The sequence below is a fragment of the Canariomyces notabilis genome, assembly GCF_033297395.1.
Source record: "Canariomyces notabilis strain CBS 508.74 unplaced genomic scaffold N656scaffold_21, whole genome shotgun sequence".
NCBI lineage: Eukaryota > Fungi > Ascomycota > Sordariomycetes > Sordariales > Chaetomiaceae > Canariomyces > Canariomyces notabilis.
In genome coordinates, this window is record NW_027041843.1 from 326,138 (window position 1) to 347,849 (window position 21,712).

The 21,712-nt window shown below is 53.3% G+C and overlaps 7 protein-coding genes across 7 annotated transcripts; 5 read left to right on the forward strand and 2 right to left on the reverse strand.

The window, feature by feature from the left end:
- Positions 1-55: 55 nt before the first annotated feature.
- N656DRAFT_770511 (uncharacterized protein) lies at positions 56-989 on the forward strand (the record flags this gene model as incomplete). Its single annotated transcript, XM_064813783.1, has 3 exons — positions 56-226; positions 310-620; positions 734-989. 3 exons carry the CDS (start codon positions 56-58, stop codon positions 987-989), a joined length of 738 nt encoding a protein of 245 aa, XP_064667702.1.
- Positions 990-1,786: 797 nt separating this feature from the next.
- Positions 1,787-5,246, forward strand: N656DRAFT_838654 (HET-domain-containing protein; the record flags this gene model as incomplete). The annotated part of the gene is made up of 2 exons (XM_064818872.1): positions 1,787-4,100; positions 5,209-5,246. The coding sequence occupies exons 1-2, from the start codon at positions 1,973-1,975 to the stop codon at positions 5,244-5,246; spliced, it is 2,166 nt and encodes a 721-aa protein (XP_064667703.1). The 5' UTR covers positions 1,787-1,972.
- Positions 5,247-7,130: 1,884 nt separating this feature from the next.
- On the forward strand, positions 7,131-8,726 carry N656DRAFT_300362 (uncharacterized protein). The gene is made up of 2 exons (XM_064809171.1): positions 7,131-7,238; positions 7,342-8,726. Exon 2 carries the CDS (start codon positions 7,492-7,494, stop codon positions 8,569-8,571), a length of 1,080 nt encoding a protein of 359 aa, XP_064667704.1. The 5' UTR covers positions 7,131-7,238; positions 7,342-7,491; the 3' UTR covers positions 8,572-8,726.
- A 3,202-nt stretch (positions 8,727-11,928) lies between these two features.
- N656DRAFT_714595 (uncharacterized protein) lies at positions 11,929-14,150 on the forward strand (the record flags this gene model as incomplete). Its single annotated transcript, XM_064811988.1, has 4 exons — positions 11,929-12,163; positions 12,223-12,979; positions 13,048-13,756; positions 13,839-14,150. The coding sequence occupies 4 exons, from the start codon at positions 11,929-11,931 to the stop codon at positions 14,148-14,150; spliced, it is 2,013 nt and encodes a 670-aa protein (XP_064667705.1).
- A 218-nt stretch (positions 14,151-14,368) lies between these two features.
- Positions 14,369-15,658, forward strand: N656DRAFT_782178 (uncharacterized protein). Its single transcript, XM_064815715.1, has one exon. It carries the CDS (start codon positions 14,421-14,423, stop codon positions 15,438-15,440), a length of 1,020 nt encoding a protein of 339 aa, XP_064667706.1. The 5' UTR covers positions 14,369-14,420; the 3' UTR covers positions 15,441-15,658.
- Positions 15,659-15,837: 179 nt separating this feature from the next.
- N656DRAFT_770513 (uncharacterized protein) lies at positions 15,838-16,809 on the reverse strand (the record flags this gene model as incomplete). Its single annotated transcript, XM_064813784.1, has 2 exons — positions 15,838-16,364; positions 16,548-16,809. 2 exons carry the CDS (start codon positions 16,807-16,809, stop codon positions 15,838-15,840), a joined length of 789 nt encoding a protein of 262 aa, XP_064667707.1.
- A 1,449-nt stretch (positions 16,810-18,258) lies between these two features.
- On the reverse strand, positions 18,259-20,957 carry N656DRAFT_831090 (uncharacterized protein). Its single transcript, XM_064818624.1, has 4 exons — positions 19,698-20,957; positions 19,438-19,647; positions 18,983-19,133; positions 18,259-18,951 (listed from the first exon to the last, which is right to left on the reverse strand). The coding sequence occupies exons 1-4, from the start codon at positions 20,527-20,529 to the stop codon at positions 18,264-18,266; spliced, it is 1,881 nt and encodes a 626-aa protein (XP_064667708.1). The 5' UTR covers positions 20,530-20,957; the 3' UTR covers positions 18,259-18,263.
- Between the last annotated feature and the right edge of the window lie 755 nt (positions 20,958-21,712).

A 21,712-nucleotide genomic window follows, 5' to 3' on the forward strand; every position in this document is an offset into this window, starting at 1 on the left:
CCTCGGGGTCAAAAAAGTCTCAAAATTGCAAGACAGAAGTCCGATCGTTGACAAGATGTCCGCCAAGCCACCCCCTCCCCATGTCTCCCCGCCGAGCATGTACTACAGCAAGCTGGCCCTCCGCGTCCTGCAGTTTGTCATCTCCATCGCCATCGTTGGCCTCGTCGCGTCCCTTGCCTCGACCGGCTTATATGCCTTTTTTAACTTGATCATTATCATCCCCCAGGTCAGCATCCACCACGTCAAGTGTTCTTTACCCCTGACACGGCTCATAACCTCGCCAAGTAACTAACCCTTTGACTCGCACAGGCCGGCGTCTCCATAATCTGGGCCGTCTCCGAGATAATCTGCATCTGGGCCCGCGGCGGGCACAGGGGGATTCACCCCGGCGCCTGTGTCGCCGTCGACCTGCTGCTGTGGCTTGCCCTGGTGGGCGGGACGGCGGGGTTGACCCTCCTGGGTCTGCTCACGACCGTCGCGGATGCCGTGGTCGATAGCTACCAGAGCGGCTCGTACTATTCGGATTATGACGATGATTACTACTACGGGGAGACGTATGACATACTCGATGACATCCAGGTCAAGGGCCAGGCGCTGGTTGGGTTGGGAGCTGTGTTGACGTGAGTTGTGATACCTTCTCATTTTCTGTTTGTTGGGTTAAGGGGGTGCATAAGGGTCACGATCAGGGGTAATGGACACTGGCGGGTGGACTGGGCTAACACGGGTTATACAGGATCCTTCATTTCGTCACCTTCGTCATTGCTTGCGTCGAGACGAGTATCAGAAACTCAAGGCCCCAGCAGGTCGTCTACCTCGGGCCAAACCAACATAACAGTCCTATGCATCCGGGAATGGGTGGGCAGGCGTCGCCGTACACTTCGCTTTCGGCCACGAACTGGGATCATGGCCAGCCGGCTCCGGTTTATTCGCCCCAGCCGCAGGAACAGGGGCAGGTTTATTACCAAGGCGGGCAAAGGGTGAAGGCGTGATTGGAGTTGAGCAGCTTGTCAGCAAGGTAAGTATGTATCTGCATGAACTAGTTTTATCTATCTCCCCCTTGGGTGTTGGTTGCCCTCGAAAGGATTGTTGAGCCAAGCTAAGGAATGGGGTATTGAAGTTCACTGCTTCGAATAATTTTGGGATGTAAACTAGGTAGTAATATTATACCTACTTTGTCTTGATAAGTATTGCTGTTTCTTTATCCAGAGTCCTTCTAGCATTGCCCCGTCCTAATACGTGACGAGAGTGAACGGAGGCCCGAGGCCCAGAGCACTGGCTGTTGGCTGTGAAGACAGATTTCCTCCCCCTTGGACAAGACATAAGCAAAACGGGCCAAACTTCAAGATGTGGTCAAGTGGCTTTATAAGGTAGAGTACCTTCGTCAAAAGGTCAAACTACTGTAACTGTGTGATAATAACGTTTCTGGTATTTTATGTATCAAAACGCGATGACTGATGCTGTCACATCACCAAGAACTGAACCGTGACGGAGTCGAGGACTCTGCAACGAATTGCCGTCTGAGCGGAATGATGATCCAAGATGCAATCCGCCTGTGCAATCCAAAAGCCCGATATCGGATAAAGTAGACGGATAGTCACTCATTGAGCTTCCGAGATAGTCTTGGTCACTTTTCCTATTCATTCCCCTGGGAGGGGGCGAGTCCTCTTGGCGCGCTTACGGCTGGCGTCAGCTATCGTTGAGTGGGAAGGAGGAACCCAGGAGAGACCTGATTTTATTGGGGCACCGGGGCTTGGCTCTTTCTCCCTCCTTCAACCCTCCTCCTACAATTCTTTGGTGATTTTCCTCAGGTTGGACGTCCCCCTGCCTAAGCCACCATACACGGTCGTCGGCCATGAAGAGAAGCCGTTAGCAACCTGAACCTCACGTCTCTCGCACCGGGCATCCGCCTTCTACCGCACGCCTCTTTCTACTCAAGATTTGAGTCCAGTCCGGACAGCTGGTCTGAAACACCATGAAGTCCGCAACCAACGCCCATGGAATCCAAGCATTCACCTACAGATCCACGCCCCTGGACAAATCCAGAACCGAGATCCGCCTCCTAAGGCTGCTCCACGCTCGGAACCCCTCCGCACCGCTCGCCTGTCGCATCTTCGTGTCGGCTCTGGGTCCCTCCGGTTCACGGCACCCGTACAAGGCCTTGTCGTACGTATGGGGTGACCCTGCCAAGACACACACCATCTCCGTCTTGGCCGAGCCGCGCGCCGATGATGACATCGACAACGCGGACGATGATGGTGAACCAGACCATGCACCAGCGGTCGAGCACTCGGACGGCGAGTCTGTAGCAGCATCGCTGCTGCTGGGCTTTACCGAAAACTTGCACGCGGCGCTGGTCGCCCTGAGGGATGCCGACGAGGACGTGACGCTCTGGATCGACCAGATTTGCATCAACCAAGAGGACAACGCCGAGAAGGAGAGCCAGGTTGGCCTAATGGGGCGCGTCTACTCGTCCGCGTCCCAGGTCATCGTGTGTCTCGGCCCTGAGGCGGACGGGTCCGATGCCGTGATGGAAGCGTGGCGGGATATCGGACAAGAGGCGCGTGACCTCGAGATAGAGCGGTACTACACACGCGAGCGGGTGGCCATGGTGTTCCAATTGATGTCAGGCGTGGGCCGGGGGGAGCCCGAGAACCCCGTGGCCGAGCGGATGGGGGACCTGGTGCGGCGGGCGGCGGACCGGTTCCTGCCTTTGATCGTAGACGATAGCATGTGGAAGTGGTTCTGTCGCCCGTATTTCAGGCGGGCGTGGGTGGTGCAGGAGTTTTGCCTGTGCGCCGACACCGTTTTCGTCTGCGGCCACGTCCGGGTCGATCCCAAGCTCGTCGGGCTCGCCGTGCACATCAAGAGGCACTCCATCTCCCATTTCGGGAAGCAGCTATACATAGGCCGGGGCGTCTCGTCAGAGCAAATGGATAGGATCCTCGGCCAGCCAACTGAGCGTCTACTCAACACCCGGGAGCGGCGGCAAAGGTTCAACAGGGGAGAACCGCACGCCGACGGAGACCAGCTGCACGCGCTGCTCAGGAGGCTGTACGTGGAGCACGAGACCGAAGCCACTCACCACCGCGACAGGATCTATTCACTCCTGGGCCTCGCCGTGGACGCCGACACGCTGGGGATCGAGCCGGACTACACCGAGGGCGTCGAGGCTACGGCGCGCGTCCTGGTTGACGCCGCGCGGCGGATGCTCACCAACCCGGGCGGCAGCGCGAGAATCGACGTGCTCTGCTTCGCACAGTTCCCCAAGCTGGCGGAACTGGCGGACCACCTGCCCTCCTGGGTCCCAGATTGGAGGGGTAACCTTCAACGGTCCTACTATACGGTCCAAGAGAGGACGGATCCGCACCTGTTTGCCGCCTGCGGCGCCCATCATCTCGCCGTCGAGCCCGTGGTGCCACAGCCCACCGATCCGCGCGCAGTCGGGCTCAGGGGCGTTGTCGTCGACGCCATCGAAGCCGTCTCTCCAAGCGAGCCACTGCGACTGACGGGGCATTTCGACACAGCCGCAATTCTGGGCTACCTGGCCCAGATCAAAGCCTTCGTCGACATCTCCGTGGCCAAGACGACGCCGACAGCCCCAGAGGAGGCCGTGCACAACATGTATCACCAGAGCAACAGGGAGCTCAGGGCCGAGGCCCGCTGGCGCGTTCCCATTGCCGACCTATACTGGATTAGAAATGGCATCATGAACCGCGCCCCTCCCGAGGTCGAGCTCTACCATCGGCAGGCCGTTGAGGCGCTGCAGCTCGTCCTGGAGTGTACGCCGTTGCCTGACGAGGAACAGGAGCGAAGGTTTGCCGAGTTTAGGTGGAGCGAGAAGTACCGTGATAATGAGCTAGGCGTAGAATACCGAGAGAGCTTGAAGTATGCAATCAACAAGAGACCGTTCCTGACCCGAAACGGCCATGTAGGAATAGCTGGTGGTGAACTTCAAGCTGGTGATGTGGTTGTTGTCTTTTGTGGAGGTAGGATTCCGTTTGTGTTGCGGCCGCTGAACCACGATGGGAAAGGAGGCTCTAGCGTCGGGGTGAAAACGTTTGCTTTCATTGGAGAGGCCTACTGTCATGGGATCATGGACGGTGAGGCCTTTGATGAACGCAGGCTCCAAGATGTGATCTTGATATGACCGCCCGCATGAGTGTACCGGATGCCCGTCTGATAAAATGTGAGCGAGTCCTGCTCCGGATAGATGGCGAGGGCGGAGACTTCACGGTACATATGCCTTACTAACCTGCTACTAAGTAGGTAGGTAGCTCTACACGTCAAATAGTGTGTACTGGTGTCATGTACGGGCTGGGCTATTCACGCAAGCCAGAGATCGCACGCACATGGAGTGACTACTGGCCGTGCTGGGTGATTTGCGGGTGATTCGCGAACATGGAGAAGGCAAGCTGGATCCCACTAAAGCAGCGCTTTACGCAGGTTGTGTATGCGCTGATTTGTGTTGGGTGGGGCGTGGCGGTTGTCGTTCTACCTAGTTCCACCGATTTACAGGTGGCGTGAAGGGGTTGGAAGCCACGCGGGCTGCGAGTCGAGGTAACAAGACTCGCTCCAGTGTGCTGCCTGTTCAGGGGCCAGTAACGAATCATCACAGAGCAACCCAGGAATCCAGGATACCGGGAACTGCTTCTGCGAACTATCCAGGTACAGTACAGTACGCTAGGTACGTGCAGTTGTTTTGCCTTAAGTTGTGCCCACTGAACTCCAACAAGCCAAAATTCTTGTTAAGGTGTCTGTCTAAGTCACCTTCGTACAAAACAAAACACAATCACCATATTCTGAGGCTCCAAAGGCATCAGCAACACCTTACTTGGCTCAATCGACCTCATATATCCCCCAAGCGCATCTCAGGCCGGGCTCAATCTGTCAACTTGTGATCTGGTTGTTGTTCCTTGAAGTGCTTGTCGAACCGAGCTAGCGCGGCTTGCGCTTCAAGCGTTTTCTGCTCCGAGAAGCTTCTTAGCTGTACCTGAGGCTGGTTCTCTAGGCGCCTGTGGTTGATGGGAGGACAAGGCTCCTGTCCCCAGATGGCTAGTCTGAGAGACCGCATGGTTTCTGGGGCTGGAGTCGCACTATTTTGAAAAGTCAATTCTTGTAACGGCAAGAAAAATATATTTGAATAGGCTGTTACCTACCTGCGCCCACTATTTGCGGAAGTCATTGTGTCGCTCATGGTCACGGATTCAGGAGGCAGGCCCGGTATTGTATCCGGAGCCAACTCTTAAACGCTATCGTCAACTGACCGAAGTCGTGTCTCGCAGAAAGAACATGAAATGCTGGGAAAACATTATGATGAAGATGAAAGTGGAATTCTTCGTCAATTACCTTCACGTAGTTAAATACTTTTTGCAAGCATGATGCGAACCTGGAAGGATGGGCCTCCTTGACACACCTGTGTGCTGTCACTAACACTTCGCTGAGCATGTCCGTACTCACCTCGAGCCCTACTACTAACTTATGTCGGAACTGGAGACTCTATGCGCACAGAAGAAAACGACCAACACACAGAATCCTCTCCTACGGCATGTTGACATGAGTTCCAGGTTGCTGCGAGGTCTTGACTTATGATGAACGGTTGTATATACTTGTTGGATATAGCTGGAGCGGGTCCGAGGAGCCTGTTAGATATGCATAGCGGGGTAGGAATAATAATATACTTGTTGGATAGCTTTCATCTATACGTTGCCCTAACCCATACTTAACCCTAACCCAAGTACCATAGGGTACTTAACCACACATCCACACGCCCCACAAATTGACGCAAGCAGCAAAATCAGAAGACAGTAGGTATTATACAGGCTTAGCAGACAGTAGCATAATATCTTAGTATGTAAGATATTCATTCCGATCGAATTTGCAGACGCTACGCATCTACACGAGCAGATCATCGTGGTACTGCAATGGAATTCTGCACAGAATGATGCTAAGGATGATGCGCTTAGTCTGTCTACCGAATTCCCAAGTACCTGTAAGGTTCGTAGCCCTACGTATCCCTACCCCGAGGGTTTGCGCGAGGCAATGCGTCCCTTGTTAGCAGTAAGGACACTGGCATCCCGTCATTTCTCGGGCTTTGTGTGGTGTTGGCTAAGTACTGGTGGTTACACAGTAAATAGCCCACCGATAATGGCAGTGAGCCGAACAAACGAAAATCATCCTAGGCAACCGGTAATTCGTCAAAAATCAACCACCCAAGGCCAAGGCAACCACCAAGCAGGTGGTTCGTCGACTGGTTCGCGCAACAACGGCCGACAAGCCTCGACAGTTAACGTACAGTATTCCGTACCATGGTACCCGATAATGGTGCGCGAACCACTGACTTTTCAGTTCCTGTCGATTCGTCCATTCGATTGGTTTCCTTGGAGTCCCGCACCCGAGGCACCCAGAGGGCCAGAGACCACCAGTGGAAAAGTGGGACCTCGTATGCCTTACCTTGTTCAATGCACTTCTTGTCTGCTTGCCATACGCTGCAACTTCCTTCCCCCCCGCCGGGGCTTGCCTCAATCTCCCCCCCATTCTTCCGCTAGAAAATTTGCAGTTGAGTGCGATGAGATTAGACACCCCGGTATTTATTACTACTGATTGCGCCTGCTTTCCAAGGTCCTCTTGCTCACGCTTGAAGCAAGCACCCACACCATCCCACTTCTCCTCCATCCTTCGCTCGCCGCCTTGGCACCAATACAAGGAATTGGCATAGCACAGCTCGGTTTCTATTGACGAGTCACATTGCCAGAGCTTTCCTACCATACGCACGCCGCGGCAAACCTCTGCCTTTCCTGAATAAGGTACAGTGCAGTACCTACCCGCTACTCGGGTACTGTGTGTACATACAGTACATGTATGTACGTATCGTACATCAAAGTAAGTACCTTTAAGTACCTGTCTGACGTGAGTGAGCCCCCAAAACGGGAAGTCGTTCTGTGAGGTGGCCTGCCGTGAATTCTCTCGTCTTACCCAGTACGAACCAAGGTGGTACTGAAGATACTACAATGCGTGCCCGTCCATTCCAGGTCCCGTTTACCTGCCCTCGGTATCCTGCACGACCAGAGGTCGCTGCCGAGGTTAATGGTGTTACTGATGTTTATGTTACTAAGGTACCTTACATTGCTGCTTCGACCGTCAGAATTACCTGCGGGTGCAAACCCACACCGTTACCTAATGTCACGCACCCTTCACGCTTAAGCCACTCCAAAGGAGAAATTGCGGCTTGAACTACAGATGTGAGCTTAATGCGAAGCCGAGTCGTTGGCTTCAGCCAACGACTCCGGCAGCTGCGTTCGCCTCCCACAAAGCTAGGAATGGTGAATCTGACAAACACGTCAGGTATAACTAACCACATTCAGGGTATTTTACGCGAGCATTTACATCCGATATACCAACAACCAGAGTCCAGAGCCTCCCCATACTTCACTTGGAATCCCCTCTTCTGCAGTAGATGCTGCAAGTAGATGATCTACTTGCAGCACCCGTGCGATGATCCGAGCCAACACCCTTAGACCAAGAAAGTTGCGGCATTCACCATACTCGACCGCGCCTCGAGGAGCCAAACAGGTGGGGATCAGTACGACAAGTGGTGTCGAGCAGCGGTTGGCGTGCTACTTCTATAAACGGGATCCATTGCGATACCCAGAATGTCGGAGATGTCAGTTTCGACCCAATCGACTCGCTGATCTCACAAACCACCTCAGGCGGCACCATCAACAACCAATATTCTGTCCCACATGCGGCGAGGTCTTTGAAGGGGAAAACATCGACAGGCGTCGGAACGCCCACATTGTGTCCCGAGAGTGTCAGGGCAGTGGTGACTTCGACTACCCCGGCGTAAGCCGGGACGTGATGGATGCACTGAGCAAGGCGAAAGAAATTGAGGCAGACGGTGCTGCAACTATCTACGAGAGACGGTGGTACGGGAGGTACCGACTCCTGTTCGGCCCAGAAGCGCCTCTTCCCCTGTCACCTCACTGCGATGAGTCGGATAACTCAGGTCTCGATGAGGCCCAGGTAGTCCTGAACTACATCCAGTCTTTTGCTGCGGATGGTTGTTTGTGGCGTCTTGCCCACTCATTCGATTTGTCGAACTCAGATGAGCTTCACAAGCACTTTGTCCGCCTCATTAGCGAGTTTCAGCAGTGGACGACGCAGAGAAGAGTCACACGACCTATGGCCACGCTGCCCTTGGCGGTCCTGGAAGCTCCGGCATCCGAATCTAACGGCTTTGCCGACTCCTCATATGGTCTGGAACTTCAAGCTGATCGAACTTCTCGTCGGCCCAGCAGCGCAGAAGAGGGCTCACCTTACAATTCGCTTTTGGGAGCAACGCCTCCCCCAGACGGCTCTCTCGGGGACGATTCACGTGTTCTTAGTGACATTCTATTTGCTCAAGCCGCCATCCCGTCACCTCTTCAGCACCCCACCGTTCTCGACATTGGCAAGCAAGGCCCCTTGATGGGTACTTTTCAGCTTGGATTAGGCAATTCCACGCAAGACCGGTCAGACCAGGAACTCGTCCCGCCGGATGGTATTGTCGGATGTTCTCCCTTCCCCAGCACGTGAGACAGACATTGAAGGTGTGCCTATGTATTTGCAGGTCATGTCACCACGGAGATACTATCCAGTCTCACAACTCCGTTGCAGAATTTACCTAGCAACGACAATCCCCGTGTTTCCCTTGCTGCACTATCACACCACTGGCACCAATGCTTAAGTTCCCTCGCACCCCTCACCCATCTCACCTCCTTGTGGTTTCCCCCTTTTCCCAATTATCCCCGTTTCTTTCACTTTTCTTTTCTTTTCTTTTCTTTTCTTTTCTTTTCTTTTCTTTTCTTTTCTTTTCTTTTCTTTTCTTTTTGTTCATCTGGTTTTTCACATAGACGACAGCAATGCTGGATACCGGGACTTTGGCAAAGGGGTCGCTGCCCTGGTATTTATCCACTTACACGATAACGATGTCGGGATACCATCAGGGATGGGACATGATAAGGAGCCTGTAACGATGAATGTCGCGTATGCGACCATGGCAGATTTACACATGCACTTCTCACGAGACGGGTTTTCTGCCACTTCCGACATGGAGGCTCTTCGTCCTGATACATCCAAATGTGATGGACAGTGATGGTTGCTCGAACTCATAGCTGTTCCGCAAATATTATCTCTCCTTTAGGGGGTCACTTCTTAGGGACAGGATCTTCTGGCTTCATTTTGGGTTTGTTTTTTAAAAGGGGGGAGGGTGGCACCGTACGTACCTAGGTACAGTACAGTGCCTATCTGGAAAGCAAGTAGACGGGGACACATCTTGTTCAGGACGGAACGTCGGAATTGTGAAACGACCGGCATCTACCGGTACTTGGTAGTTGGTACTCAAATACCTAGCAGAGGAAGGGGGGTTCTCTGTCCGCATGTTCTGTCTCATGACATTATAGTCCGGCACTAGCCAGATTGAACTTCACGACAACATTATGGTACCTAGCCGGTGTCATTATGTTTATATAATGGCAGATTTGGCTAGTGCCCGACTATAATGTCATTGAGACGGAACATGCGGACAGAGACCCCCCTTCCTCTGCTAGGTATGTTTGTGCAACCATTACTCCAATTGAGGCGGTTGTACGGATATGACGCCTCGGCATCGCTTGACCAATCATCGTTGGCCTGCAGCGAAGAAGCAGCGAGGATGGAAGGCGAACCAGACTGGATGTGTGCGCAGCGGGTGCCCATTTTAAGGCAGTTGTGGACTGGTTGTGGACGCGGCGCACCAATGAGAAAGCCCGCAACACGCATGATCGGGACGCCAAGTTGCCTTAAGGAAGGCATTGGTGGCTTAACCATGATATTATTTGAAGCCATGGTCCTTCCGCAATCAGAGGCCACGACTTTTACACACTCACGCAGGTATGCCTCCTCTTACGGGTCCTCCTCCTCGCCCCCCGACACGATAGAGCTTACGGCGCTACAGGCACCAGGACATGATAACACCTATCTTGGCCACTCCATGCATCATGTGTCACTCAGGAAGTTGCATCCAAGAACGATACTAACTGTTTGACGATTGGGGTCGGGGACTCTTGGTGTTTTCAGCGGCAACAACCCCTCTAGGACATGGGGAGACATTTTGAAGGACAAACTCGAAATCGAACAGACGACGCTCACCAGGAAAACATTGGCCCTCTTAGCCGTGATGAGAGACAGAAAATAGATGCAATGCCGCTGTTCCACCGGGTCAGACCCTCTCACGAACATCCCCAGTCCGCTCCTTGTGCCTGGAGAAGTCGCAGAAGACCATGGAAAGCATCTTCATCGTCAGCATCCTCAGGACCAGCTAACCGGCCACGCCATTCCCTTCGCCGGAGCAAATCAACAACCGTATCGCGAGCCTCAACCAACCACTTGAACCCCCAAGAGATCGTGAATGCCAGTGTGAGCGGTAAAGTCAAACTTGCTTCACCCAACTGGGCAGACAGGACCACGATCATTGAGAATGCCGGATCTGCCTGCGAAACCCATCGTCTCCGCCTTCAAGTTGCGTATCCCTGCCCGTACACTTTGCACGACCGATTGGCAGCATTCAACTGCCACAGGCACGGATTTACAACGCCAGCCTCGGTCGTCGACCATCTGATTCACGACCACCGCGCCAGGCCCCGGTGCCCAATTTGTGGCGCCACATTCCCAACCCACGCCGCCTGTGACAAGCACATCGTCTCGCGGTCGTGCGAGCTCAGCGAGACAATACCCAGTGTGGACATGGAGGGTCTTAGCTCTGCGCAAGCAGACAGGTTGGAGCTCGTCCTAGACTGGTGGGAATACTTCTGCCAAACTCAGCAGGGCTCGGATCGAGAGGGCGCATGTATGCAATGGGATGACTGCTACCTGGAGATTTGTCGGGTGGTTCTTGCCGAAGCGGAAGGCGCTTCGTTTGAGGGGACGAGTGACATGGACTGTGAAGATGGGACTATTGTGCTATGGCGGGTCTTGGATGAGGCCAGGAACGTGGTTGAGGAAAGGGGCGGGGAAGGAGAAGGTCTGGTTGTGCTTAGTCCAGGGGGCGTAGGAATTGCGCAGTGAGGTTGGTGTTTCTGGATGCTTTACTGGGATACTAAGGGTGGAACGGAAAGGTGGATGATCTTTAGGCTTGTATCCTGCTTTTCTACCTTTCATTCTATCATTCCTCTACTTTTACGTGTCCAGTTCTACTGGTCATGTTCCTTTTCTCTTTCCATCATCATTCTTCCTTGGCTAGAAGGCATATGTTCCGTATTTCCATTGATCCCTGCCGCTTTCTAAGACCTATACCTCATTTGTGACCATTTTTAACAATCTTTTGCTTGATTTTCGTCAATTTGGTTACTCCCACACCAACCTTCCCACGATTGTCCCCCAAGTTTACCACTGGTATGTAGCCAATTCTTGGCAAGGGGTTGTGACGGCGGGCTGAGCATTGCCACCACTTCAGCTGAAAAACTGAACCGATCTCGAAGAGTACTAGTATCCATCAGGTTGGTTCCATTTTCATGTTCTTCTACGCACTGCGTAGTACGCAGCACAGTTGTGTCATGGCTCTTACTTACATGCATTGTTTCATTCATGATTTCTTTGCCCTTCTCCTCCTTGACTGCTTACTCAAACTTGGTAGGTTGTTCCTGATTCCATTGGCCGCTGCTCAGTACTTTCTGTCAAGAAGAGGGCTTTTCTCTGATGGGAGAGGAAAAGCTGAAAGATCAGATTTGGTATGTGGCTGAAGTGGCGTTGAGGCCGCCCTTCCAGTGTTGGCTAGCACGACGAAATATTGTCATGGGACTCTTCGAAGCATGTTCAAATCCCTCTTAGTGAGGTAGTTAAGTATCTCAGGCTGCTGCAACTCTTTTCTTGGTTTTTGAAAGTTCGTCTTAGAAGGACTTCACCCAGGATGCAAAGATGCGGAGCTCCATTGCATTCGTGGTTTCATTTTGTCTCTTGGGACGGGTTTCCGGGCAAGTCAACTCATTCGACCAGTGCAAGATCCATGTTGAGCGGATATTGAATGGCACCGAAACTCATGGACCCATCAACAACGAGACGATCGAGGAATACGGGTACATCTACCATGGCCCGGTTGCCGGGATAAACCCCGACTTTCCTCGTCCGAAATTGCTCACAATCACCAGAGAAGGTCTGTTCACTGAGGGCCATATTGTATCCGTTGACTAACGTGCCGAGTTGAAACCGAAGGCTGCCAGGCTCTCTGCGGACTCAATGACCCGGATTACTACTGGGTAACGGATATAAGTCTGACATTGAGCATTGTGTCAAACTGGGTCATACCAATTATCGCACTTCTTGCCGTACTTCCTTACGAATCGTCTGATGGGAGTGAGAGCAAGACAACCAGGTTGAAAGAGACGTGGGCTAAGATACTACGGATAAGTGGCCACCTGCTGAACTGGCTCGGTTCACCGCAGACAGCGCTCACGGCGGTCTTTTTCAACATTGAGCAGATGCGGATGTGTCTCGTCGCTGCCAAACAGCCCGAGACAGATGCTGAAGAACAATACACCACTCGAAGAGAACTGAAACGGGACGCGTACTACGTGCTGTGCTGCATAGGGCAGTATCAGTTGCCTGAGGACACAGATTGCTTCCTGGATGGGCTCCTCTATAGCCTCTTCAGGCCCCTCTGCAAACCAGTTGGTGAAGAGCATGACACAGACGAACGGAGACGCACGGCGGAGGCATGGACAACAGAACTGCTTCGCGCCATGGCACGACAAATGAGGGCATCACGGCGCCGTGGCGTATGGCCGACGTTTGCGAGCATCATTCTCTTTTTCGTTGCATACGGAGTCTCAGTTGCGTTGGCCTTTAGCAATGACATGGGTGACCGGACAACAACGCACTCTCTGGCGTATGGGATACTGATCAGCTGGCTCCCACTGCTGGTCTTGTTTGCTATTCTGGATCGGAATCCCAACTCCGCCGAGCGAACCAGGTGAGTTTTAACAGAGGCTTGTTTGGCGTTATTACCTTGTGGAAGTCCAACGGGTTGACGATGTGCAGGACACTCATCTTCCGCTGGATGTGGAACGGCAGGGCTGTCAAGGCCTGGGAGAACGACCTTACGATGCAAACCCCGAACTGGTGGTCCCCAGCCAAAAGGAAGAAACCTCAGGCCAAATCCGAACGCCATCAGAATCCCAAGAGCTTCCCAGACCGCAGGCAAACCGCTCAGAAATATCCCCAGGCCATACTGGATGAGGTTCATGGTCAAGAAACCTCTCTGGCTTGTAGCCAACAAACTCGGAGTCCACCTACTAACTGGGACTGTATCCCAGGTAGATTCATTGGCCAGGGGCGAGAGATAGGCTACAACGGCCTAACCTACGAAATCGTCTCCGCCGTCAGAGACAAATCAGGGGAAAATCTTTGGCGTCTCATCAACAACCGCAACATGACTCGGACTGAGTTCAAGTTTCTTTTCCCACCACACGAGCATCGTCCGCCAGCGTCATGGTGGTTCCTGTCTGTGATATCACTGCTGCTCGTGCTGTTCGAGATTGGCATGGCTGTGATGATGTCGAGTACCGTTCCCACAGTCGGGGTTGGATGCCGTTCGGGGTTGTACATCATCTATGCGCTCCTAACCACCGGCACATGGGTCCTTCATTTGTTTCCCTGGTTTCGACGACAGGGGTTCTGGGCTAAGGTCTTTGGTTATGGCTTGTGCCTTTTGGCTACCCTTTGCTTGACCTTCACAACGTTTGCCTCGGTCAGTCGTCTTCGCTCATTTTTCCTTGTAGCCCGCGTTTGGTGTTGTTGAGTGCTGACTCAATCTCATTCTCCGATTTCAGTTCAGCGGAGTGCTGAAGAACTGCATATGCCGAGCCGGGTTTAGCGGCTACCTTGACTTTGAAGAAGCCGAGTTTTATCGCAAGAAGGAGCACTTTGACGTCACAAAGTGGTGGTGGATAGCAGCCATTCTTGGGGCGTTCCCAGTAATCATGTTGTTCATGATTGCCGTTGTTCTTATAATGCTGTTGCAACCTCTCTGGCAAGATGACGCAGAATGTGAGTGGATTGATAATGGAGCAGCTGGGGAGAACAGCAGGTCAGGTGGTAGGCAGGAGGATATCCAGGGTGCCGATATGAAATGGCTGGACTAGAGTTTTTTGGTACATTGATAAATGGCTTCCATGCATATGTCTGGCACACCCGTAAAGCCCCTCTCTCACGCCATGCCGGCTTGACTGCCATTCAGCTGAACAAAAAGGGGAGGGAGTTATAGACTTCCATCCAGTAAGATCACGTGTCAAGGAGCTGATCATCTGTCTCAGGTCTGCAGGAGGACAGATTGCAGTTTATCCTTTCCCGGCTGCACCCGACGCAATCGAATCCTCAGTCAGCAGCCTATTGTTGGAGATCATAGTTGATTGATGGCTGCCCAGATGTCTTCCCCTGAGCTCCACCCGGCAAGTGCTTCCTTGAGTTTGGTAATATCAGCACTCACTGTACTAAACTTGAGCACTACCGGGAAGATCCTGGGGTTTCATTCTTCTCTGCGCGTCTATATCCTCAGCCAACCTGTCCTTTGCGGGTTTGCAGCATTCTGGAGGCTGCTCCGGCTCATACACCGTCTCGGCACCAAGCCCCCCTCCCTCGAGCAGCTGTTCATTGCAATCAAGCGCAGATTTCGAGATTTGTCAAACAGTTTTCACCCCGAAAATTCTGCCCCAACGCCCGAGGAGTCCCGGAACTGGCCGACATTCTTCCCATTAGTGCTGAGGCTCCTGGCATTCTTGCTCGGAACAATTTGGGGACCAGTCAAGCTCTTCGCCACCGATGGATTGCTGTGGACCAAGGTCTGGGCTGGGTGCTATACCGCGTATTACATGGTCACTATCTGCGCCGGTGCGGTTGAAGAGGAAGGCATTGCAACCGAGGAAGCCGGGAGCACAGGGCCAGGCAACTCATGGATCGACCACGGCGAGGTCTACAGCGGATATCTAGCCATCCTTCTGCAGCTAGCAGTTTTCTCGTGCGTCGACCTGAAGCCGATTCATCCGGACCGAGATATCCTTAAAGGATACCAGTTCCGCTTCTACAGGTTGCTCGCGCACTTTGTTGCATACCTGCAGTACATCCGAGGGCCCTTTGCTCCGGTCCCGCGGCTGGTTGCTTTGGCCGTTCTTGGCTACTTGTTTGGACAAACGCCAAGTACACTTTACTTTCTTTCTACCGGTAGCATGCCTCTTGTCGCTTGGTGGTTCTCTACGTCTGAATTCGCACAGAACCACTTGTGTCTTTCTGCTCGGGGTACGGAGTGTTCAGTGAGGGAGAGCGTATTTGCATTTGACTTGTTTCTTAGACTCCTCTTCTTCTCCATCTATGGCTACACGGTTCACTACCATCCGGAGGAGACGGCAAAAGCATCGTGGCTTGAGTGGCTTCCTTGACTGAAGCCAAAGTGGTATGATCGTTCGGTCAGTTCTCTAGTCTTCGAAATATACCAGCAGGAACTCTCGAGTTTCATCGTCTGTACATACACCGTCAACCATAAGTTTAATGGCGACAAAGAGCGAAGCAAGTGGGTCTTAGTGCCACCTAGCAACCTAGCAAGCGGCACTAACAGTTTCACGCCAAATCTGCAGCTAAACGTGTTAGATTCAAGCATACACTTAGATGCAGTGTGACCAGCACTCCAAGTCACAACCCCTTTCCAATCACGCCTCAACATCAACCAGAACCTCCTGACTAGTCACCTGTACCCCTCTTTTCCCGACTACATCGGCATGCATCCCTTCAGGAACGGAATGTACAACAACACTGACCACCGTCCCCTCCTTACCCTGCTCAACTTCCCCAATGTCCCCCAAAATTAGTCTCCACCATCACCGGATCATGCAGTCCCACAACCGGGAAAAGCCTGCCCGTGACACTTTTAAACCTCTTCTCCAAAACAACCCCGTTCCGCGTGAACCAAATCTCCCCCTTATCCAAGTCGACCCCTGCCCCGACAGTATCACCAACCCCGTACCGCAGCTCGTCAAAGATTTCCTCCTCAACCTCGGTACAGCTCTCGTAGCAGTTGCCTGTATCGGCATGGTAGGCCCAGGACTCGGCGCCCGAGAGGTTGTCCTGGAAGGGAAACCAGCCGGGAAACGCAATGGCGGCGCCACCGAGGGTGCAGAAGCCGACGGCAATCTCGGAAAACTCGGGTTTGTCGGCCCGCGTGTTGGCCTGCGCCGCTCGCCGCGCGGCGCCCTCCGGTATCTCGGTCAGTGTCACCTCAAAGTAGTACCGCTCTAATCCAGCGGGCAGGGGCTTGTCGGCCGACACGCACACGCGCCGGCCAGAGGTGTGTAGCAGTGTTTGACCGTCTGGGAGGACGGACTAAGCGCCCACTGGGGTGGTGGCCGGGAACTTGGTGGACCACTTTGTGGGGAGGAGATTTGACCAGGCCGCTTGCTGCTTGAGGAACGATTCGGCCTCTTTCTGGGCGAAATGATGGGCTAGTTCCAGGAGTGTCCAGCCAAAGCGGTCCCGGTGGCTAAGGTCTGCACCGAGGTGGGCGAGCTGCTTGAGGAGCTTGGTGCTGCCGTTGGCGGCGCAGACGGCCACGAGATTGGCATCGGCGGCTGCCCCGGACGGATCGGCATCGATGAGCAGGGAGACGGTTTCCTCGTACGAGGATTTCTGTCTCGTTACGGCCCACTGCTCGTAGGCAAGGGCCAGCGCTGTGTGCTCCTGATAGTCTAGGAGGTTGACATTGGGCTTGGGGTTGGCGGCGAGCAAAGCGCGAACGGTGGCAGCGTAACCGTGCATGGCTGCACGATGAAGAGCAGTCATGGATTTTTTTGGCGTCGGTGGCATTGATGGCCAAACTAGCCTCGTCCTTTCGTTCTTCGGCAAATTTTGATGAGCTTGGCAACAACCCCGTGAAAACCGTGGTCTGCTGCTTGGCGGAGAGCTGTTCGTCCGTTTCTCGTCGGCTTGTTGATATCTGCTAGAGGCACGTTATGCTCAATGAGAGCATCGAGAATGGCTGAGGCCGCCTCCTCGTTCTTGCTGATGCAGGCGCAGTAAAATGGCGACCATCCGTGCTTGTCTAGATGATTTACCTGCTTGCTGTGCTCAAGAAGCAGACGCACGCAGTCGGTGGTTCCGTCCCTAGCGGCAATGTGCAGAGCACCTCGGCCAAGCATGTTGGCAACGTCCGGGTTAGCGCCGTGCTCCAGTAACACGCGCACGCAACCGCTGTGGTCAGAAGCAACGGCTTCATGAAGGGCTGTAGTGCCCTCGAGATCAGAGTCATCAATCTCTAGCACCTCGGAGCTAAGAAGGATCTTGAGATGCTCGACCTCACCATAGGTACAAACCGCCTGAAGCGGTCGTATCGAAGCGGCATTCTCAGCATTGATGTCGGCTTTGTGTCTGATGAAAGCCTCCAATAGGGGCCCTGGGACTTCTCGCCTCATAAGAAGGACATGCAAAGGGGAAAGCTTTGATGGATCGGACGGATCTGTTGCGTTGATATCGGCACCACGGGCAATAAGAAGGTCAAGGACCGCAGGATCTTCACCTCTGGTAGCGAAATAATGCAGGGCGTAATAGTGGTCTTTCAGACAGCTTTTTCGCGGATCTGCGTTGTGTTCAAGCATCAACTGCACCCCGTCAATGCTACACTCGCCGTTGACCAGCCAGAGGTAGAAGGCACTACGGCCAGCGCCGTTTTCCGCGTTGACGTCGGCGCCCCTGTTTAAGAGGAGTTTTATAAGTTTCAATCGGTCCTCCCGGCAGGCCGCAGTCTGCAAAGGGCTAAATCCCGCAGATAAACCGTTCAGATCCTCTCCCCGGTCGAGCAGGTGCTCCGTCCAACTGGTGAGACCCAAATACGCGGCCACATGCAGAGGCTTATGAGGTCCGTCCCGTAGGCGGAATGCGGTGTGTTTGCCTGGCGCCGGGAACCTGAACTGCCAGGCAGCAAAGATGTTGGGAGTCTCGAACGCAAGCTTGTCGAGCTCTTTCATCAAGGCCAACCAGTTGCTATTTGTCTTTTTTTCTTCCGATGACCAAAGTTTCTCGGCTTCACGAATGTGATACGGCCAATACTGAAGCTCGTACCGCAGGCGTCGTCCTTCTTCGTCGTTGCTTTCGTCAATAAAGCCGCTTGCGGCGTTCTCCAGTTGGAGGCTATGTGATTCTGCGGTATCCTCGTCATCCAATGAATCCTGCGTGAGGTAGTCAATGTCCAAATCCAACCGCTCCGGATTCGTCGTCTAGGAATCCGGGTCGCTTGTCTCCAGGCGTCCACATTGGGTTTCTTCCCGGGCATCAGAGTCGAAAGGCTCAAAGTCGACGGTGTTGTAAGCGGCCGTTTCGGTTTCCTTCTTGTCTATAGCGATATAACCGGCCATTTTCTGGAACAATGGGTTGTTTAGATGGCGCAAGCAAGTCAGTGCCATTTGAAGATGGCCCTGCTTGGGATCAACGGTAATCTTAGGCGCAGTGGCTGAGGACCTGCATCGAGCGCAGAGGTGTTCTTCAATCTCTTCCTCCCAAGGCGTCTCAGTCCCCTTGCAAAAGAATGCAACAGCAGCTTGATGGTCAGCTTCGAAGACCCAATGATCCCGGTCGCCGGCACGGAAAACGGTCAAGAACGGGTCGGTCGTAGTCCGAAGCTGCTCCAACTCTAGAGGCGATATTGACGGGAAACCCGGTTCTTCTCCCGCCTCTTTAAGGGTATCCGGATCAGGGGTAATGTCATAAGTTCCGTGGAAAGCATCCATCACCTCCCTAGCACAGGGACACCAGGGGATACCCGGAGATAGAAGACACCAGGTCACCGCGGTTCGGAGAAGTTCGATGTAGTTCGGGCTCATGTTGCGCAGAGCTTTAGCATAAGCGTCGTTGGTGCCGTTTGGCAGGGCTTCCAGGCGCTTAGATAACGGACGCTGGAATGGCTCTCTCATGAACGGAATTGCTGTCCCACACGTACAGAAAGCTAGAGCTGGCCTTTGCAAGTATCGCGTCTTTCGCTTCCTGCTGTTCGGCTGCTGTCAAGTCGGGTATGTCTTTGAGCGCGTCTGTGATGACGAGTTGCATATCATCCCAGTATCCTAATCCCACATCGACGTATGTGCCCGAGTCTAGGGCCAAATCATTGAAGAACTTTGTTGACGATCCGCAACCAACCAAAATGTCGAGCCGCCCATCTCGGACACGGCGTCAAGGAGGCCTCGAAACTTGCGTAGAAGCGTTTCTTGGTCTCGATCGTTAACACTGCTCTTGTCTAACCCATCGAGGACGAGAACAATGTCTTTTTTGAGCAGGCTAGCAAGCCGAGTAAACCCATCGGTGAATTCAGGCAAGCCAGTGTTGCCGTCCCGCATATGGATGGGTAACGAAAGATTCTTTGCTTTGGCCTTTTTGAATACATTGCCTCAAGCAGACCAACGTTTTCCTCGCCTTGGGGCGCCAGTTCGTACAGTTGGGCCAAAAATGTGCGGCAGATGCTGTCTGACGTGTACGATTGGCTGTTGCTGAGTCCGGCACTGCTCCCTGCTGATGCATTGCATGACACGCAGAAGAGGGCCTTGTCGCAGTCAGCGTCCTGGGTGAAACGGTCGGCGATGGCAGCCACGATATAAGACTTTCCGCATCCTGGACAATGTCATTAGCGTCTGTTCTGGTACGGTATATGGGATGCTCACCTTCGGGACCGGTAACGCATAGCATTGCGTTGTTATCCGAGTCCTCCCACTCCCTATACACCCTTTCGTCAAAGACCCACTGGCAGGTCCCAGGGTATATGGCGTCGATGGTGTCGCCAAGGATGCTGAAGGAGCCTTCCAGAGGACTAAGAGCCTCATGGAACGCTTGGAAGTCGCCAACGGCGTAGTCCCACTGCGTCTTGCGCTTGGTAGAGGCCTTGATGTCGTCGAATCCCTTCAGCATGAAATCGAACTTCGCATTGGCCTCGTCGCGAAGTTTGTGCTGGATTTCTTGGAGGTCACTGAGATGCCTGACAGTTCCTTCAATGCCAGCCAGGAGGGCTGTCACATCCTGCAATTGGGTCAGAGTCTTATCTTGAAAGGCGGCCTGGCTTTCCTCCAGGATTTTCTTCTTGAGGGCGGCGACGGTGTTGAGCTTGTCCTCGAACTTGACTTTGGACATGCCAAAGAAGTCCTTGAAGCCATGCTTGATGCGAGTGAGGGCGCCAGTAGTGAGATGGCGTTTGATGGCGAAGGAGAAGTCCAGCACGGCCTCGTACGCGCCAATCACGTCCTGGAAGAGCTTCTCAACCACGGGGCTGGGCTTCCAGTTTGGCTCTGACCGCTCGTCGTACAGCTGGTCGTAGTGGCGGACGAGAATCATGATTTCGCTGATGTCGCTCAAGCCAGAACCGAAAAAAGTGTAGAGGTCGTAGTTGCTGTGGATCGCAGTCAAGGTGAGCTTAACAGCGTACCAGGCCATACCAACACTCTCGGGAGCGCTCTTGGTAACGAAGTCACCGGCGGCAACAAAGTTGTTGATGTTGTTCATGATGTTGGCTATCCAGGACGCAGGAATCTCGACATCGCCAACCTTTCGGCCTCCATAATTTTTGCCGGCATCGGTCTGCAGGAGTTCTGCTGCCTGCTTCGTTTCCTCCGGGGAGGCTCGCTCGCGCAAGAACTCGTGTAGCAAGTCCAATTCCTTGGTTCCAGAGTAACGATTCTTGGCGCCCGTGGTAAAGCGATCCAGCGCCTCATCGTAAGACTACGACCACTGTCCATGGTCGTGGGTTTGCAGTTGGATTCTGGTCCGAAGCACAACATGAATTGTCAAATCCATGACAGTCGGCAGCTGAGGTTCGAGGGCCTGGCTATTAATGTAGGGCATAGTTACACCCATGGCTGAATTTGATATGCCTTTTGCTTCAAAGCATGGGCAAACGTGAGAAGGTGTAATTCTCAGGCGGCATGCTGACCGAGATGCTGGGAAGTTGGAACAAAGCTCAACATCAGGGGGTCAGGCGCTGAGCTGCAGTCACGATTGGCCAGCGCCCACTCGGGCTGGATTGGCGGTGTCTGATGGTTCAATGCTTGTCAGATTTTACAGTTCAACCATTGTTTGTTTGTTAGCGTAAAACTTGCCCCATTTTTTTTCACCCAACCACAACCCAGAGATACAGGAACTTTGGCCAATCGAACCACGCGCATCTAGCCCACGAACTCTTTCCGGGCTTACATAACCTTCGACTTATCCACCCTGGATCTTCAACCTGGACCTCACTTTTCCCTTTTTTGTCCAGATCCACCGCATGTACCACGCTAACGAACAAACAAGGGGGGGACTTTAGGTGCTGGCTTCTTCCCATGTCCCGTCCCTGATGCTACGCCTGTTCTTGGCCTACCTACCTATACAGTATGGTCGACAGGAAGGAGCGACTGTAACGAATAGTCCACGAACGCACAGCCGAAACTGAAGATCTTGAAAGTTGACAACTTGATGGATTGATTGATTGATGAGGGAGGAAAAGGTCCGGCAACTGTGGCTTTGCTGGATATCTAGCTAAGGTACGTCCGTATGCTACATAACCGCTTGTGGAATTGGGCTGCCTGGCACCTGCCTCAGCTGCCCACTGTAACAGCGACCCAAGCGACCTTAGCTGATGGCTGCATCAACGTTAACCGTACTACGTACTTTCAGGGTATGTTGAACCTAACAGCACAAAAATAATCCT

Coding starts and splice junctions, on each gene's coding strand:
- N656DRAFT_831090 (XM_064818624.1), bottom strand. CDS start 20,529: ATGAACAACATCAACAACTTTGTTGCCGCCGGTGACTTCGTTACCAAG. Junction 19,648..19,697: donor ATGCGTTACCGGTCCCGAAG/GTGAGCATCCCA, acceptor GACATTGTCCAG/GATGCGGAAAGTCTTATATC. Junction 18,952..18,982: donor AAGGCCAGCTCTAGCTTTCT/GTACGTGTGGGA, acceptor TCCGTTCATGAG/AGAGCCATTCCAGCGTCCGT.
- N656DRAFT_782178 (XM_064815715.1), top strand. CDS start 14,421: ATGGCTGCCCAGATGTCTTCCCCTGAGCTCCACCCGGCAAGTGCTTCC.
- N656DRAFT_300362 (XM_064809171.1), top strand. CDS start 7,492: ATGATCCGAGCCAACACCCTTAGACCAAGAAAGTTGCGGCATTCACCA.